Raw genomic sequence first — 18,687 nt, 5'->3', positions numbered from 1 at the left:
ACCCCCCCCCCCTCCCCCCCCCCCTACTCCCACTACCTTTGTGTGCTCTGCCGCATGCCCTAATGACAGGTGCCCCTACTGCTGTCTTTGTCTCTTTTCATGCTGGATTTTGGCCCATGCACCCATGGCCTAGTCTTGGCTACTTGTTAAGTGGGTCAATCGCATTGGGCTGCGGGGTGGTTGGGCTCATCTGTGCAGCATAACCCCAACACATACTTTTCTCATAGTTATTTTAGCCTACTATGTGTTGTTTTAAAGTTCATTGTTTTACAAGTTAAGAAGCTATATGATTCTTTGTTGCTTATTTAGGTGTGAAGGCGACTTATCTTCTTGCAGTAGCATTCTTAGAGATAATAAGATTTATTAGCAATGGTGGAATCCTCAATGTGCACCCTAGTTCAACTGCTTCTCGAAGTTCTTTCAGCTGTGTTTTTGAATATTTGAAAAGTCCTAATCTTGTGCCAGCTGTTTCCCAGTGCTTGACAGCAATTGTTCACAGAGCTTTTGAAACTGCATTAAGCTGGCTGGTATTTATTAATCCATATATATTTTTAGTTCGAAGCTTCTGTAATGCTTTGTTTTCTATTTCTGTGCTTCTGAAAAACTTGCTTTGTCTATATAAATTGTACAATGACCTGGAACTTTCATGCTTGCACCTTTCATATGATTAGTATGCGAGGACAGGAATTCGTTTTGCAACAAGCTGACTGATTAAGTAAATTTTTAGATTATATTTACGGTCTAACTCGTGACACATGTTTGTCAAAAAAATGTTAAAACGAGTATTAATTTTTTTGGACTTTTGCTTTCCAGTCATCTACCCTATGCCTTTCAAGAAAACTAGAGACTAAAGCATAACCTTGATACTCTGAGTATGCCCCAGAATTTTTTTAATCATTCAAGAACTTTATGTTTGTAACCAAACTTTTTCCCAGTGTCACACCTTGCAGGTTGTAGCCACATTTCATGTTCTATGGAACTTCAGCTTGTACTGAGATGTATCTTAAGATTATTATATATAGATTAGGAATCATCATTTATTATAAATAATTAAATAGATAAGTAAATAAATACTTTAATGTAGATACATATTGACACTCAAAATTGATAATGAAAGGAAGAGTTATTGCAAAGCTTTTTCATTTCCTACTGCATTATGTTTTTGCAGACCATTTGAATTGAAAGTTATTAATTTTACACATTGATTGGGGAAACAAATGTAAATTCTATGCTGTTTGTTTTAATGTTTAAAAATATTGCAGATCATTAAGAACCAGTGTCCTTCATGTTTGGCAATTAAGTGTACCTCAAATTCCACTTGTTATTTTATTAATTTGAGTTTTTATTTAACTTATTTACTTATATGCAAATGTGATTTATTCTTGCAACATGCTGTAGGAAGATCAAACATCTGACTCTGGGCGGGCTTCTGAAACTCGAGAAACTACTCTATCTATCCATGCCTGCTTTCTCATAAAAAACTTGACTCAGAGGGATGAACATGTACGAGATATCTCAGTTAATTTGTTGAATCAATTTAGAGACCGGTTCCCTCAGGTTCAATCCCATCACTACCATTTTAGGTTATGTTTTGCACTTTGTATTTCCTTCAGGTGCTCAGTATTTCCCCACAAATGTTTTATATTTGTGCAGATTTTGTGGAACTCTTCTTGTCTGGATTCACTGCTGCTCTCTGTTCAGAATGATCCTTCTTCAGCTCTTGTCAATGATCCTGCTTGGGTTGCAACTGTTCGTTCTTTGTGCCAAAAGACTGTTCGTGAATGGATAATTGTTTCTCTATCCTATGCTCCATGCACTAGTCAGGGCCTTCTTCAGGAGAGGCTCTGCATAGCAAACACCTTGCAAAAAGCACAACCTACTACAGATGTTGTTTCTCTTTTATCTGAGATCAAGATTGGTACAGGTAAAAATGATAATTGGTCTGGCACAAAAACTGCAAATATTCCTGCTGTGATAGCTGCAGCAGCTGCAGCATCTGGAGCCAATTTAAAATTGACTGAGGCATTCAATTTGGAGGTACTAAGTACTGGTATTGTTAGTGCAAATGTGAAGTGTAACCATGCTGGAGAAATTGCAGGCATGAGACGTTTATATGAAACAATTGGTGGGGTTGATCCTATGTCCGCTTTTGGAAATGGACAGAGTCTTGATCTACCAGGCTATGGACCTGGAGCTCTCACTCAGAATCCACAGTCCAAAAATGGTTCTTTTTGTGAAGTACTGCTTACAAGATTTGTGCGTTTACTCCAGAAATTTGTTAACACAGCAGAGAAAGGTGATGAGGTAGATAAATCATCATTTCGAGAAACATGTTCTCAAGCTACCGCTTTGCTTCTTTCATATCTGGTAATTTTAATCTTGATATCATGTTCACTTCTTCTTCTTCTTTTTTTAAGCTTTTGTCCCTCATTACTACTGTTGAACTTGATGGAATATTGTATTTTCAGGGATCAGATGCAAAATCAAATATTGAGAGCTTTTCACAGCTTTTACGTCTTCTTTGCTGGTGCCCAGCTTATATCTTAACACCTGATGCCATGGAAACTGGTATATTTATTTGGACATGGTTGGTTTCAGCAGCTCCTCAGTTTGGTCCTATTATCCTTGCTGAATTGGTTGATGCATGGTTGTGGACGGTTGACACTAGACGAGGTCTTTTTGCATCTGAAGCACGGTATTCTGGTCCTGCTGCTAAATTAAGGCCTCATTTGCAACCTGGGGAGCCAGAATTACTGCCTGGAAATGGCCATGTTGATCAAATAATGGCCCACAGACTATGGATTGGATTTTTTATTGACCGCTTTGAGGTTATATGTTTAGATTTTATCCCAATCACTTATTTTTGTAGTGAAGGTCTGGTCTTCAAGTGATCTATTTTCTATTTTAGAATTCACTAACATTAATGACTTTCTATAATCCTGTTTATTTTCATTCCTCAAGACACTATGTTTCATTGAAGCAATGATACTCTTACCTTAATTTGAGATATTTCAGCATAAACTAGACGATTTCACATATCTCAACACCTGTTTATTTTTTGTAAAGCACCCTAGCTTTTTATCATTTCATGCTAAGTGAAAGATAAGAATCTGTTCGAACTTAGTTTTATTGATCTGGTCACTCAAAATCCATATAGATTTTTAACCTTGACTTTTTTTCTTTTTCTTTTTCTTTTTTTTTCCTTGAATATGTGTTCAGGTGGTTCGCCAAGATAGTGTTGAGCAGCTTTTACTACTAGGTCGATTGTTACAAGGATCCACGAAGCTCCCCTGGAACTTTACTCATCATCCATGTGCAACCGGGACGTTTTTCACTCTCATGCTTTTAGGGCTAAAGTTTTGCTCTTGTAAATCCCAGGGTAGTTCACAGAACTTCAGGACTGGGCTTCAGCTACTGGAAGACAGGATTTACAGGTAGATTGTATTCTGTATGTATTCAGAATAGCATTTCCACACCTGACAGCACTCTCTCATGCCATTTTCTCATTCTACAATTTACTTGTGCATAGTTATAGTCTGTAGCCTAGGTTCAAATATATAATTATATAAACCAGCCTGTAGCCTCTCTCTAGCTTGTCAAATTGGCAGGTTTGAACATAATCTTTTTGATCTATTATCGGATTTCTATTTGTTGTCCAATATCTGAGCAATAAATTTGTTTCCAAACATAAATTCACTTGTGGTCTTTCTAAGTTTTTATTTTTTGAAAGTTCAATTTTGTTCTGTGACATGAGGGAAGCTTGTGATAATGGAAGGAAATGAGTCTTGAATTTACAACATCTCTATCTATGTCTATCCTTATTTTGATCCTTTGACTTATTCATTTTTTTTCACTGTTTAAGTTCTATAGCGGATCTGTGACTATTTTTAGCACTTAACCATATAAATTGTTTGTACATAGGTGCGCTGAGATTTTCTGTCAATAAGGCTTTATTGAGATTGACAATTTTTGCATTTTGGTGACATTTAGCAGATTTTAGTAATTTCTCTTGCTCATTTGTAGGTCCGCATTGGGCTGGTTTTCTCATAAACCTGATTGGTTTGACATGAGTAATAACAATTTTGCATTGAGTGAGGCTCAATCTGTTTCTGTGTTCGTCCATCATCTTTTAAATGAGCCATTGGATACTCAGCTTGATACAAAGGGACAGGTTCCTGAAAATGGAAGCTCTAATGATGCGGTAAGACCATTCTTGTAGCATAGATTTTACCCGAAAGGTAATATCAGACATTCATTCTTGAATCTGTGATTTGTAACTGCTATAAGAACAGAGAAAGTTTCTGCCAAACATAGCACCATTTTTATCAGGAAATGATATTTGTTTGTTTATTATTACTCCGTATTATATATATACAAAGGTATTGCAAGCAACTATTCAGATGGTTGTGCACATTTCAAATTGTTCATAATTTGCATGCAGAAAGATCAGTATCACCCAGTTTGGGGTAAGATTGAGAATTATGCGGCTGGAAAAGAAAAGCGGAAGCAGTTGCTTTTGATGCTATCCCAGCATGAAGCTGATAGGCTTGAAGTTTGGGCACATCCTGTTGCCAAGTAAACCGTGGTCAATTGCTATGTTTATTTTCAGACTTTGTTCCTGGAAGGCAGCTAATTACCTTTAAATATTTGTTACATGTTAGGGAAAGTGCTTTGCGGCCTAAAATTAGCTCAGAGAAAATGGTTGACTATGCTAAGACTGCTTTCGCTGTTGATCCTCGGATAGCTTTAGCACTTGCTTCAAGGTTTCCCACAAATAATGCTCTGAAAGGGGAAGTGACCCAGTTGGTTCAGGTATACATTTTGGGCTTAAAAATGAGTATTTCCATTTTGCAATTAGATCTGGTAAATGCAAATGTTCTTTTTCGTAAAAATATGAAGTATCAACTTAGGGGAAATTTGAACCAGTTCGTCATTGTGACAGTTCTGCCTTTCAAACTTTTGTTATTTTTATTACTTTTTTTTTAATCTCATCCTTTTATGCAAAGTTTATATTATACTTGGAGCTGTTCATTTAGGTAAAATTGATCTCCATTTACTTGTTTGCTCCTATTGATGTGACTTAGATTTCTTTTGTTTCTATTCCAGTCACACATATTGGAGATTCGTAACATACCTGAAGCTTTGCCATACTTTGTCACCCCTAAAGCCATTGATGAAAATTCTTCACTTTTGCAACAATTGCCACACTGGGCTGCTGCTTCAATCACAATGGTTTTGGATTTCCTTACACCCCCATATAAGGGTCATCCTCGTGTGATGGCTTACGTTCTAAGGGTGCTGGAATCGTATCCTCCTGATTCGGTGACCTTCTTCATGCCTCAACTGGTGCAGGCTTTAAGATATGATGATGAGGTGCGTTATCATCCTTGTGTTTAGCCATTTGGATGTGCCATAGTAGTGAATATCTTGCTAGAATTTAAGTAGAAAATAGTTCTGATGCATTTTCTGCATGATGGGTAATTGTTGTGCAGAAGTTAGTGCAAGGATACCTACTCAGAGCCACCACACGGAGTGATGTATTTGCTCATATTCTGATATGGATGTTACAGGTGCAAGAAACTTTGCTTTGTTTATTGATTTCTTTGAATGTTACTGCCCTTATGGATCATCCCTGGCTTCTTTTCTTCATGTCACTTTAATGGAGAACCAATCAATATGAGTATCTCTTGCTTCAGATAAGCATGCTCTAATACGCCTTTGAAAACTATTGACTTCTTTAAAATAATAATAATAATCAGGGAGAGACCTGTGAACCAGAGGCCGGAGTCGAATTAAGCCCAGAGGCTGCTGCAAAGGTATGCCTGTGTAATTTGTTTTTCAACTGATTATTTTAACATTCCAGGGAGAAACTAGTCTTATTGCTCTTTTAGGGCTGGCTATGTTCAACTAAAACTCACATGCTGTGAAATGTAAACATATCTTATTGAACTTCAAGTATGTACCCTTTTAGCATGATAATTGTAGTTCTCTATTATTTGATTATTGGAATGTCTACTGAATACCTTGAATTTTGTATGTTCCTTAACATCTCTGACACTGCAACAGAGAAAGACAAATGCCTTGTGTGGAACTCCAGTTATTTCCTTTTCTGGGAACTACTTCTCCCTTTCCTGGAGTTTTAGGAGCCACAACTCTTTCCATAATAATAATAATAATAATGAGGGAGGGGATCCCATAAGTGCCATTGCGCATTTGCTTTGTTTCTCTCCCTATGTATACGTAATACATACATACATATATTTATTTATTTATTTATGCACATTGTATGCATGTGTGTGTGTGTGTCTATATATATATATATATATATATATATGTGGTCGCGCCTTCCCGTGCGGTTCACACCACTCAATGTTAGAAAACGCACCACAATGAAAATACATAAAAACACCATAAAACACACCACACACGCAAAATAATGCACCATAACTCCCCTGCCCCTATTGGTGCATTTGCTGACACTATGTGGTGTATATTTGCATACCTAGTGGTGTGTTTTTTGGTGATGTGTACCTAACGGTGCATATTTGTGTGGTGCATTTTCTAACACTGAGTGGTGTATATCTGTATACATAGTGGTGAAGTCGCACTGTTCACACGTTAAGACGCGGTCACACCTAAACATGACCCTATATATATATATATATATATGTATATGTATATATAAGAAGAAGAAGAGCTCTAATCACCTGAATGTTTTTTGTTGCTCTTCAGAATGCTGCATTTCTGGAACTGTTGCCTGAGGTTAGGCAGCAAATAATTGATGGTTTCAATGACAGCGCTCGAGAGGTGTTTACAAGAGAATTTAATTTCTTTGACAAGGTCACATCTATATCTGGTGTTCTCTTTCCAATTCCAAAGGAGGAGCGACGAGCTGGAATTCGTAGGTAAAGGGAATAGACATACTGATCAACTATTACCTATTTGAATCTCATATGTTTGTCTTGGAAAGAAGACTAAACCATAGATTTTCAAATTAGGGAGTTGGAGAAAATTGAGATGGACGGAGATGACCTTTATCTACCTACTGATCCCCTTAAACTTGTCCGGGGTATTCAAGTTGATAGTGGAATTCCCTTACAATCAGCAGCAAAGGTTCCTATCATGATAACATTTAATGTTGTGGATAAAGACGGGGATCATAATGATATAAAGCCACAGGCATGCATATTCAAGGTATGATTGGTAAAGGATTAGATGTTGCTATTAGCAAATCCATTTCTAAATGAGAACTATAAGTTGATATGAGAAAAGGAAAAAAAAAACAACTAAGTAGTTTGTTTTGTAAGCTGTCAATTTAACTTTTATGTTCAACTAGACAAAGGGGTTTTTTTTTTTTTTTTTTTTTTTTGGGGGGGGGGGGGGGGGGGGGGCGCTACTTCTTGTCGAGGTTAAAACTATATACAAAATATTAAATGTGTACTCTCACACATCCTTCAATTCTTCTTTCATCTTGTGTAGGTTGGAGATGACTGTCGGCAAGATGTTCTTGCTTTACAAGTCATTTCACTTCTCAAGGATATCTTTGCTGCTGTTGGGCTAAAACTTTATTTGTATCCATACGGAGTTCTCCCAACTGGTCCAGAAAGAGGAATAATTGAGGTGAATATTTGTTTGATTCGTTCAAGTGTAAAGATGCATGTGCTTTTTAAATGTAAAATATATAGTTTGAAATGATGAAATCTAAAAAACAGAACCGCCATCAGTCAATAGTTAATAATGTGAAATGATGGAGAAGATTAGGAAAGTAAAGGTAAGACAAAACTCAAATGGCAATAAAAAAAAATAATTTTTCTAATGTTAGAATTGAGGATAATTTTATTACATTGTCCAATGATCTCACATTTAAATTTTCTGCACTATACTCTGTGATAAAGTGAGATTAAAAATCAAGTCTTTACTCAGTGTCTGCTAGTACTGACACTCTGGTCTAGAACCTAAATGATAACTTCAAAATGCAGAATTGCATACTTGTTAGTTATTTCATTTCTTTTTATTTTATCTGCGCATATTTCTGCAGGTTGTGCCCAACTCGAGGAGCAGAAGTCAAATGGGTGAGACAAATGATGGCGGTTTATATGAAATTTTCCAACAGGACTTTGGGCCTGTTGGGTCTCCCGGCTTTGAAACTGCTCGTATGAACTTCATCATTAGTAGTGCTGGATATGCAGTTGCTAGCCTGTTGCTTCAACCAAAGGATAGACATAACGGGAACCTTCTATTTGACAGGTATGGACCAACTTATTTACTAAAATTGATTCTTAACTATCCATCCTATTTTATATTTGATACGTAGTATATATATGTTGGAATTTGGAAATTCATTCTTCTTTAGGATTCTGGAGTTTAAAAGATGCAGATTTGAGCATTTATAGGAGTTAACTGAACGTTATATAACGTGTTCCATGATGCTTTGCTTTCTTATACATGAATTAAACTAGATGGTGAAAGCCTACTATATATGAATAATAAGCTAAAAGCTAATTCTGATTTTCATGCAAAACTGAACTGAACTGAACTGTATGAGGGGGGGCATTATTATTATTATTATTATTATATCTGACAGCTGTGAAATTAAAATGGTAAATGCAGTGTTGGTAGGCTTGTTCACATTGATTTTGGTTTTATTCTGGAGACTTCTCCGGGCAATAATATGCGATTTGAAAGTGCTCACTTCAAGCTAAGTCATGAAATGACTCAACTAGTCGACCCATCTGGAGTGATGAAAAGTGAGACCTGGTACCAATTTGTGAGGTGAGACAGCTTAATTTGTTGTTAAGAGATAGATTTGTGAGAATTAATATAATTAAGGTGATGAAATGCTAAATGAAGTGTGAATTTGTGTGTGTGTATGTGCAGCTTGTGTGTGAAAGGCTACCTGGCTGCTCGTTCTTACACGGATGGAATTACTAACACGGTATTGATGATGTTGGATAGTGGGTTGCCTTGTTTTAGCAGGGGTGACCCCATTGGTAACCTCCGCAAGAGATTTCACCCAGAAATGAGTGAACGAGAGGCAGCCAACTTCATGATCCGTACATGCCAAGATGCCTACAACAAGTGGACCACTGCTGGATATGATTTGATTCAGTATTTGCAGCAGGGTGTAGAAAAATGAGCTCACCTGCTTCAGGAACCCACCCTCACTTCATCCTATCATTTTCCTATATATATGTTTTTGCAGTTTGGTGATAATTAGAGTTTAGCATTATTCAATTTAGCACAGAATGAATGAAGAATTGTTCAATCAGTTGGTGAAGTGCAGAAACAAGCTAAGGTGGTTGGCGTTGGGTATATATGGAGAAGTGTCTATAGAACAGTAGTAATGAAGTTAAGTTGTATATGGTGAATCACGACGACAGCTCCCGCGTCATGCTGAGGAGGATGGAGTACGCTATCTCTATTATATTTTCACACAAATTGTTTCCAAGCTTTATAAGATTGTCATCATCAATGAAAAATAAAAGCTAAAATGATGATTTTAGTCAATATAGTAAACTCAGCTTATAAATTATTATTCTATTCAGTTTTTCTTTTTTAATTATGTGTAAAATGGTAAGTTTAAATCACCATTATTTACATATGCATTGCACGATTAAATTAATGCCGATTATGAAATTAAAATAAGTAAAGAATTAATATAATTTTTAAATATAAAAATTAATTAGTATAAAATAAAAATTATTTTTTTTTAATATAATAAAAAATTAATTAATATTTTCAACTTGTGATAAAAATAATAAGTAGTAGTAAAGATGAGTATTGTTGTAGATAATTTATTTTAACATGAAAATGATAAGGACATGATTTTTATTTTCAATTATAACTAAGTCTTTTTAATGCGATATTGGTAACCATTGATGAGTTGGTAAAACTTAATTACGGAGGATGTATTCAATCTAGATTTGTATAGATGAATTTATAAACTTAACGAAGGAGAGCGTATTCTATCTAGATTTGTATGGACTTTTAAAATCAAACTTTTAAAGAGTATTTACAAGTTCGTAAGTATTTGATCCATATTTTTATTTATACTTTTATATTTGGATTTGAGTTTTTTTTTAGTACCCATTGATTTGAGTTAATTCTAACAGAAATTCATTGTCTTTAATGACAATTCTAAATTTAATCACATACTATCTTTTTGCCATTTAACATTTAAGACTATCATATCTTAGATATTTTTTATCATTTCGATGACTATCATACTATCATTTTCATTTTTGATTTTAACATTCCAGGCACCTCTGTTGGAATTAACTCTTTTGATTTTTATTCTTTCTATATTTATTTTTGTAATAGATTTTTTTCATTTTTTTTAATAGTGGCTTGTTGCGAACAACAGTCTGGTGCTCGCAACAACCATCCCCAAATTGTTGCGGCAAATAATAGCTTTATTGCTTATGCCGCAACAACAGTATATCTAATATAGATTTTTTAATATATTATTTATTATTTTAGATTTAAAATGATTCTACGAAAATCACTAAATCTAAGGTTTATTAAAATCTATCATTTTTTTTGAAGGAAAAAATCTATCATTTTAAAACTTTACAAAAGTCATGATTGAATACAACATCGTAATTTTTTTTTTAAATTAAAAGTGACATGATTATAATAAGCTTATTGATGTTGTTGAAAATTAATTAAAGAGTTATGCAATGAAATTATAGGGATACGAGTTTATAGATATTATTGAGACCTCAATTGTAGTTATATGTGAATTACTAATCTGTCAAACTCATTTTATTTATATATTATTTAGATGCATATATTCCGCACCAAATAAGATACAAATGAGAAACATAACTCTTTTACCAAAATAAAAATTGAAATTTTATTTTAAAAATTTTTAAAAAGTAAATTGAAATTAAATTTTCAAATAAGAAAATCATATTAAAATAGATGCAGATTATTCATTAATTAAAAATTATTACTCTAGCTGTCTTATTTTATGTATCTAATTCGGTTAACAAGTCTTGACTGAATTTATTTTGAATTCAATTTTTTATAATATTGAATTTAGTATTAGTATATAAACTTATATAGTTAAAACTACATAAAAATTGTACTATAAAACAAACATGATAATGCTATCAAATATGATAGTAGGGTGACACTTCACCCTAATGGTAACAAAATTTGTTAGTGATGAGCTAAAATTAACACTTTACATGTAATTAAAGAGGAAAGGTTGAATATAATAATAATAATAATTTATTGACTGAGTTTACACTATGTGTATAACTAATGAACTAAAACTATTATTTTTCAAAATAAAAAGTGTAATCATATATGCTTTAGTTTTGTTATGTTAGTTTTCTCTTCTCCTTTGATTACACTAGCTTCACCACATGGAACAACACACATTTCACATTTGATGCATACCATGTTTCGTTATCTGATTGCATATATATATAACTGATCTTGTCTAATGGCCGACACCTCCCACATTATATATATTGTGATTAATATATTTTGTGTGGGTTTGGTATTCTATAATTTTATTTATCTTGAAAAAAGAATAGTTGGATTCCTTGGAAGATTAGGGTGAAATTATATTCCTTTAGATTTATTAACCCATACTAATGATGATTCCACAAAATAGTAAAATTTTAATAAACTTCTTTTACTGATACACGTATTGAGAATATAATCTTTACTGAGTAAGCAATAATTAGTTATTGGTCATTATAGAATTTACACATCAGACAAAAACATATACATCAATTCAGGTACCTGAACCATCACGTACACATGTAAAAAATCGCATTTTGAACGAAAAAGAAGTTATACTTTTTTAGTGCTGGGAAAAAATGTTGTACAAAAGGGATGTGAGAAAAGAATATAATCTTAATTTCCCAGTATCTTATACGATGACAAAATGGGAGAGCAAGTGTGGCCTGACAATATGCCACCCATATGAAGAATGATAACAACTCCTTGCTACAAATTAAATGTAGGCCATGGAAAGATACAAAGCGTGTGAAGAAAGAAAGCTATGAACCATAATAATTTTTAGGACACATTTAACCCTTTCATTGCATGCACATGCACATGTACTCACTGGACCAGAAGTGCTTCCCAAGGACCACTCCACTCTTGTATTATGCCTTTTGTGGTTGGGTTAGTTTCAACTCTTGATTTTAACTATACAACTTTTTTCATTAAAAAAAGTAAAAATAAAATTACTGTTTAATCTACATTCCCTTAAGTGCATATGTCAGGTATACAATTTATCGTATTTAAAGTGAATAATGTTTTGTTTTAAATATATTTGACTTTTAAGTTATAAATTAATGATCATATATATCAGTCCTTCAATTAGCAAGTAAAGATAATATGGTCCCAAATTATTCTAAAGAAGTGGCTTAGCATATGGACCAGCTTTGAATTTGAAGGACAATAATAATAGCTATATGTAGCAGAATATGTATGGAAATTTATATTTTGACTAGTCTATTTTAAATTCAAAGATTAAAATCATCACTTAATTTGAGCCGATCGATAGATCAGCTATAAACAATCTAACTAGTCTTGGTTTATCTACTTGTGATTCTTTATCGGCTATGATTATCAGACATGTTTTGTCCAGTGTATACCCTAGAATAGTAGTGACTATGAGTTTGTCTCTTCACTCAAAAAAAAAAAAAAAAAAATGCCACTATTGAACATGTTTAAGAACAGTGTTGGCTGTTACCAATCATGGGGAAAAAAATCAATTTAACCATTGATTAATAATTTAGAAAAAGAAGATCATAAGAATTTTCCCTATCTTCTTCGGAAATATTCATGATTAAACAAATGATATATTCAACGTCACCCTACTTATCATTTAATCCTTTTACTAACGTGAGTTGGAAACTTGGAATCGTATATTTTGAATAATAATATATAAATTGAAATTGAGTTGGGTTTACAGTTCAAAAAGCTGTGGTACATATAAGCTTTGATCAAACATGGCGTGCTACCATCTTACACTTGTCCAGTAAGTAGAGGACGTTTCTCCATATTTATTCTTCCTCTAAGTCAAAATCCCATTCAATTCCTTGCTTTTCTTTTTCTTTTTAATTCAATCATTTATATATAATAATTACAATGTAGAAATTGTTGTGCACAATTTCAGGGCATTTTTCTTTGATTTCAACAACTTTATTTTGTCACGCACCAATTATTCAATCCAACCAAATCCTTTCTAGTAATTGTCTAATTTAACCAAAAGTGGTGGTCATAGGTGGAATGTATCTTTTATACCAAATAGAAGTTAGTTGATGTTAATTTCTTGGATCAGATGAATTCTTAATCTTATAAATGACCACATGCGAATCATGTACTTTTAAGTTTGTTATGAACAAAATATCTATGCCAATAATTTAACCAAACTCGATAATATATATTGCCTAATTAAACTTTTGCCCAAAGTTAATTAATATCTCCACCCGTACCCTCCACACACCAAAAAAAAAAAAANCATTGCATGCACATGCACATGTACTCACTGGACCAGAAGTGCTTCCCAAGGACCACTCCACTCTTGTATTATGCCTTTTGTGGTTGGGTTAGTTTCAACTCTTGATTTTAACTATACAACTTTTTTCATTAAAAAAAGTAAAAATAAAATTACTGTTTAATCTACATTCCCTTAAGTGCATATGTCAGGTATACAATTTATCGTATTTAAAGTGAATAATGTTTTGTTTTAAATATATTTGACTTTTAAGTTATAAATTAATGATCATATATATCAGTCCTTCAATTAGCAAGTAAAGATAATATGGTCCCAAATTATTCTAAAGAAGTGGCTTAGCATATGGACCAGCTTTGAATTTGAAGGACAATAATAATAGCTATATGTAGCAGAATATGTATGGAAATTTATATTTTGACTAGTCTATTTTAAATTCAAAGATTAAAATCATCACTTAATTTGAGCCGATCGATAGATCAGCTATAAACAATCTAACTAGTCTTGGTTTATCTACTTGTGATTCTTTATCGGCTATGATTATCAGACATGTTTTGTCCAGTGTATACCCTAGAATAGTAGTGACTATGAGTTTGTCTCTTCACTCAAAAAAAAAAAAAAAAAAATGCCACTATTGAACATGTTTAAGAACAGTGTTGGCTGTTACCAATCATGGGGAAAAAAATCAATTTAACCATTGATTAATAATTTAGAAAAAGAAGATCATAAGAATTTTCCCTATCTTCTTCGGAAATATTCATGATTAAACAAATGATATATTCAACGTCACCCTACTTATCATTTAATCCTTTTACTAACGTGAGTTGGAAACTTGGAATCGTATATTTTGAATAATAATATATAAATTGAAATTGAGTTGGGTTTACAGTTCAAAAAGCTGTGGTACATATAAGCTTTGATCAAACATGGCGTGCTACCATCTTACACTTGTCCAGTAAGTAGAGGACGTTTCTCCATATTTATTCTTCCTCTAAGTCAAAATCCCATTCAATTCCTTGCTTTTCTTTTTCTTTTTAATTCAATCATTTATATATAATAATTACAATGTAGAAATTGTTGTGCACAATTTCAGGGCATTTTTCTTTGATTTCAACAACTTTATTTTGTCACGCACCAATTATTCAATCCAACCAAATCCTTTCTAGTAATTGTCTAATTTAACCAAAAGTGGTGGTCATAGGTGGAATGTATCTTTTATACCAAATAGAAGTTAGTTGATGTTAATTTCTTGGATCAGATGAATTCTTAATCTTATAAATGACCACATGCGAATCATGTACTTTTAAGTTTGTTATGAACAAAATATCTATGCCAATAATTTAACCAAACTCGATAATATATATTGCCTAATTAAACTTTTGCCCAAAGTTAATTAATATCTCCACCCGTACCCTCCACACACCAAAAAAAAAAAAAATTACAAATCTTGAATGGTCCCTTAACACGTTACAATCTAAAATAGTCCCTTGGTACACCACCAGCCATAGCTACACCTACCTTGCATTATTGAACACTTTCATTCCCATTCATTTTAACAACCAAATAAAACAACTTTTCCAATAAACAATTTTTTTTCTCTTGAGCTTAGAATAATTAAGTGCACCCACTATATCCTAAACTTTAGGAATAATATATATTATTCTACTTTAATCTTCTTGTTTCCCACATTGAGTTTAAATTTGCCACTGGTAGTGGCGTTAGGCGAGTGTGGAATACATATTTATCATATTTGAAATAAATCATTTCATAAAGTCCCATGTCTGATAATTATGGTCCAAAATGAGTATACAAAAACATGGCGGATAGTGTGCTAGCTGTCCAGTGCCTAGAGGACTATGCTACTGTTCCATTCTTTCTTTTTCGCGCAATACAGTTTTGAGTCAGAAAGCCAATCTTTGGTTCCCCATTTTTTTTCATATACAATAATGAATTGAAGATGTACACTTTACTAGTTACATATTCTGGACACATTTTTTTTTCCTTTCTCATTCCAATCATTCATTCCAAACAAACGCTTCACACTTGGCATTTGCATATCCCTTTTGTGTTTTTAAATTGTTTCCCGTATATTATTGTGATGTTAATTTAACTAAAATATAGGTCTTAATATTTTTATGGTTGAAGAATTTGCAATTTCCAACTGACAAAAGTGAGGGAAATTTTAAGTTTTTAGTTGAATATGATTTTTTAAACTAATTTTAGAGATATGAAAAATTCTTTGTCACGATTATTGACCACTCATCGAAAGTGGTCATAACACTGACTACAAATAAATGACACTGGAAATAAAACTTGGGTCGATTAGATCGTTTGCAAGCCTACAACCACTAGTGTGTGTGTATGTGTGTGTGTGTGTGTGTATATATATATAATTCCAAAAAAAAAGAGCAAAATGTGTAAAACAGACACTAGGGGACACAAAAATTGTCAATGTAGTTAGGCGAAAAACTTATATTTCTACGGGCACACATTCTAGATGACAGTTCAATTAATTATAACTTGTTTAAGTATAAAGTCCTGTATAAGGGTGTGTTTGATTCATGGATTTACACATCAGGAAAGGGAATCAAAATAATAGTTATTATTTGATTGACAATTTTTAAAACACAATTATGAGATTTGATTACCTATCCAATTAAAAATCTCATTTCCTAATTAAAAATGGATTTCATTCCATCTTATCCCTCTTTTTCTGTCATCTCCCGATTTGTCTCCTCCTCACTACATCCCTCAAATTTTTGTTTGATTTTTCGTTCATTTATTTTGATGTTTTGGATGTCATTATATTAGGATCAAGTGTTTTAATTTTTTTTTTGTATTTTTTAAAATCTTTATTTTATTCGTATTATATGGTCATATATGCATAACGAAACATTAATATTGATAATCATTCCAATTCCACCCTACTACTAATAACATGCAAAATACTTTTACCAAAACTCATTACTATTAACAAGTATTTGATTCACATTCCGACCCCGATTCCCATGTACGAACCAAACACACCAAATCCTACAGAATAATAGAATCCCTCTACTAGTTGGGGCCCTAATCACATACTACTACGTACGTAAATTATTGAGAATGCATACCCCCTTTGTATTTTTTAATCCCACAAACTTTGTACAAATCATCACTTTCTTAACATATGCCTACTCATGCATGCGCGTGTGTTGTGAATCCCTTCACAACCCTAGATTGTTGGTGGAAAGAATATATAGAGAAGATAGCTCAAGAAATTTTGTACCGTGCTTGATGAGATGATATAATTCTTGAGCTATATGTAGAAATTGATATTGGAAATTGTATTGTAACATGTCTAGGTTGATTCCTAATCCTTTACTTTTTACAGTATATGTGTTGAGTATATAATATATAAACATAAATGACATGTACTTTAAATATTAACTTAGAATTTTGAGATGAAACATATACTTTAAACTAATTAGTTTTAATTTAGAGTCACTTTTAAAGTCCTAACACTCCTTGGAATCTTTTTTTTTTCATGTGAATTTCTTCTCGCAATAAAATTTAATAAATGTTTTTTTGTCAAAAAAGTTGTCAACGCTAAATAATAAAAACATTAACAAAATCAAAAGACACACCAAACACCCTCTGATCTCCCACTTGCTCATCTTCTTCTTCTTCTGTTGCCCTTTTCCTTTTTCCTTTTATTATTCTTTCTCCTCTTTTCTTTTTGAAGTACTTTCTCCTCTCTCTTTCTATATATAAAAGAAGTAAAAAAAAAAATCAAAATTTATAATATGCACTAAAATTTTCCCAATCACTAGAAAAATCCATTGTAAGTTCCAACCACTAAAGTAAATGAAAATTAAATTTTTATGTAACGTTCAAAATTTTTCGACCACTTGTTAAAATTGGTTAGGATTTTTTACCATACATAAAAAAATAAATTTTTTTAAAAAAAGTGGTAAGAATTACACGATTTTTCAACTGTGATTGAATTTAATTTTTGAAATTATAAATTAAATATTTTAAAATTATATATTCCATATTAAATATTTGTTATTGGTGAAATAGATAAAAATTTTGTGTCTGGTAAGAATTATAGCCAAAATTTTTAAAGTAATTTAAGATCCTCAAAGTTTGAAACATTTGTGCAATTCAAATTCAATTTTGTAACTTGATCAAAAAAGAATAAAAAATACAGAATTCGATTTGACTTAAGGGCACGTAATTTCATAAAAAATTAATTTGGTTCTTAAAAGTTTATTTATTTCACAAGTAAACACTAGTTTCCATAAAAGGTTAAAAGAATAGATTTATTCAATATAGGTTAATCTCTTCTTTATGTAAATGTTATATGTTATATGTTATACGTTACATTATGTAGACATGTAGTAATAATTTTTTGTTGCCAGGAAAGTATTTTAGGATAAAAAAAAATAGAATAAACTCTAAAAATAATATCCAAACTAGTTTGATAAATTCAAAACTATTTTTTGATTCTTTAATTTGAATTTGAATAATGAATTTTAGAGAAATTAAATACGTTTTGAATTTGACTCCTTCAACAGGTTGAGAAAATATAGATGAATAGATGCTACAAGCCTATAATATAATAAAATCAGTAGTATTAAAAAACATTTTAAAATTATTTAAAAAAAAAAACCGTTTTAAAATAAAAGAGGTCAGATGCGTGAAAGTAGTAGTATAATGCTATTGACCTTTACCCTACTATGACTATAACATGAGCGGTTGAGATTTGTTTAATCTTTTTCAGTCACCCTCACCAGTCACCACAACGCCTATAACTTTGGAATTCTTCGCTTTATTGAACCCTTTAGGTCAAATTGAATAGTAATTTTGTAGGACAGTAAAATTCATTAAGAAATATAATAAGATTACAAATTTCAACAATAGGAATCGTGTCAAATCCTTTGGATGATATACAAAATGAGAGTTAAATTATAAAAATACTTGATTGATTATTGACATTTATCAACTTTTAATTATATCATAAATAACTCATTAACTATTGACATTTATTGATTTTTCATTAACTTTGAATTTGACTATAAATTGTCTCTTGACTCCGATGGATCAGATTTAATAGTCAATGAATCATTTAAGGTCAAATTTAAAGTAAAAAATAAAAATTGATAAATGTTAATAGTCAAAAATCATATCTCTGGAATAAACTGTAAAAATTGATAAGTGAA

At 32.2% G+C, this 18,687-nt stretch overlaps 1 protein-coding gene across 2 annotated transcripts in view; it reads left to right on the top strand.

Moving 5' to 3' along the window:
* The window catches only part of LOC116018407 (phosphatidylinositol 4-kinase alpha 1-like), a 15,229-nt gene extending 5,726 nt beyond the window's left edge, over positions 1-9,503 (top strand). The window contains exons 9-25 of one of the 2 annotated variants that reach the window (XM_031258620.1): positions 310-527; positions 1,399-1,557; positions 1,654-2,367; positions 2,469-2,828; positions 3,220-3,434; positions 4,024-4,201; positions 4,442-4,575; positions 4,662-4,812; positions 5,107-5,373; positions 5,493-5,570; positions 5,760-5,816; positions 6,733-6,905; positions 6,999-7,194; positions 7,480-7,620; positions 8,039-8,247; positions 8,611-8,772; positions 8,878-9,503. In XM_031258620.1, coding sequence (XP_031114480.1) covers positions 310-527; positions 1,399-1,557; positions 1,654-2,367; positions 2,469-2,828; positions 3,220-3,434; positions 4,024-4,201; positions 4,442-4,575; positions 4,662-4,812; positions 5,107-5,373; positions 5,493-5,570; positions 5,760-5,816; positions 6,733-6,905; positions 6,999-7,194; positions 7,480-7,620; positions 8,039-8,247; positions 8,611-8,772; positions 8,878-9,136 — 3,671 coding nt within the window. In that variant the 3' untranslated portion in view covers positions 9,137-9,503. Of the gene's footprint in view, positions 1-309; positions 528-1,398; positions 2,368-2,468; positions 2,829-3,219; positions 3,435-4,023; positions 4,202-4,441; positions 4,576-4,661; positions 4,813-5,106; positions 5,374-5,492; positions 5,571-5,759; positions 5,817-6,732; positions 6,906-6,998; positions 7,195-7,479; positions 7,621-8,038; positions 8,248-8,610; positions 8,773-8,877 lie in introns of both variants that reach the window. The other variant, XM_031258619.1, reaches the window with a different exon arrangement.
* The last annotated feature ends 9,184 nt before the right edge of the window (positions 9,504-18,687 follow it).

The sequence above is a fragment of the Ipomoea triloba genome, chromosome 1 (assembly GCF_003576645.1).
Source record: "Ipomoea triloba cultivar NCNSP0323 chromosome 1, ASM357664v1".
Taxonomy (NCBI): Eukaryota; Viridiplantae; Streptophyta; class Magnoliopsida; order Solanales; family Convolvulaceae; genus Ipomoea; species Ipomoea triloba.
This window is presented reverse-complemented; position numbering and strand designations above follow the sequence as displayed.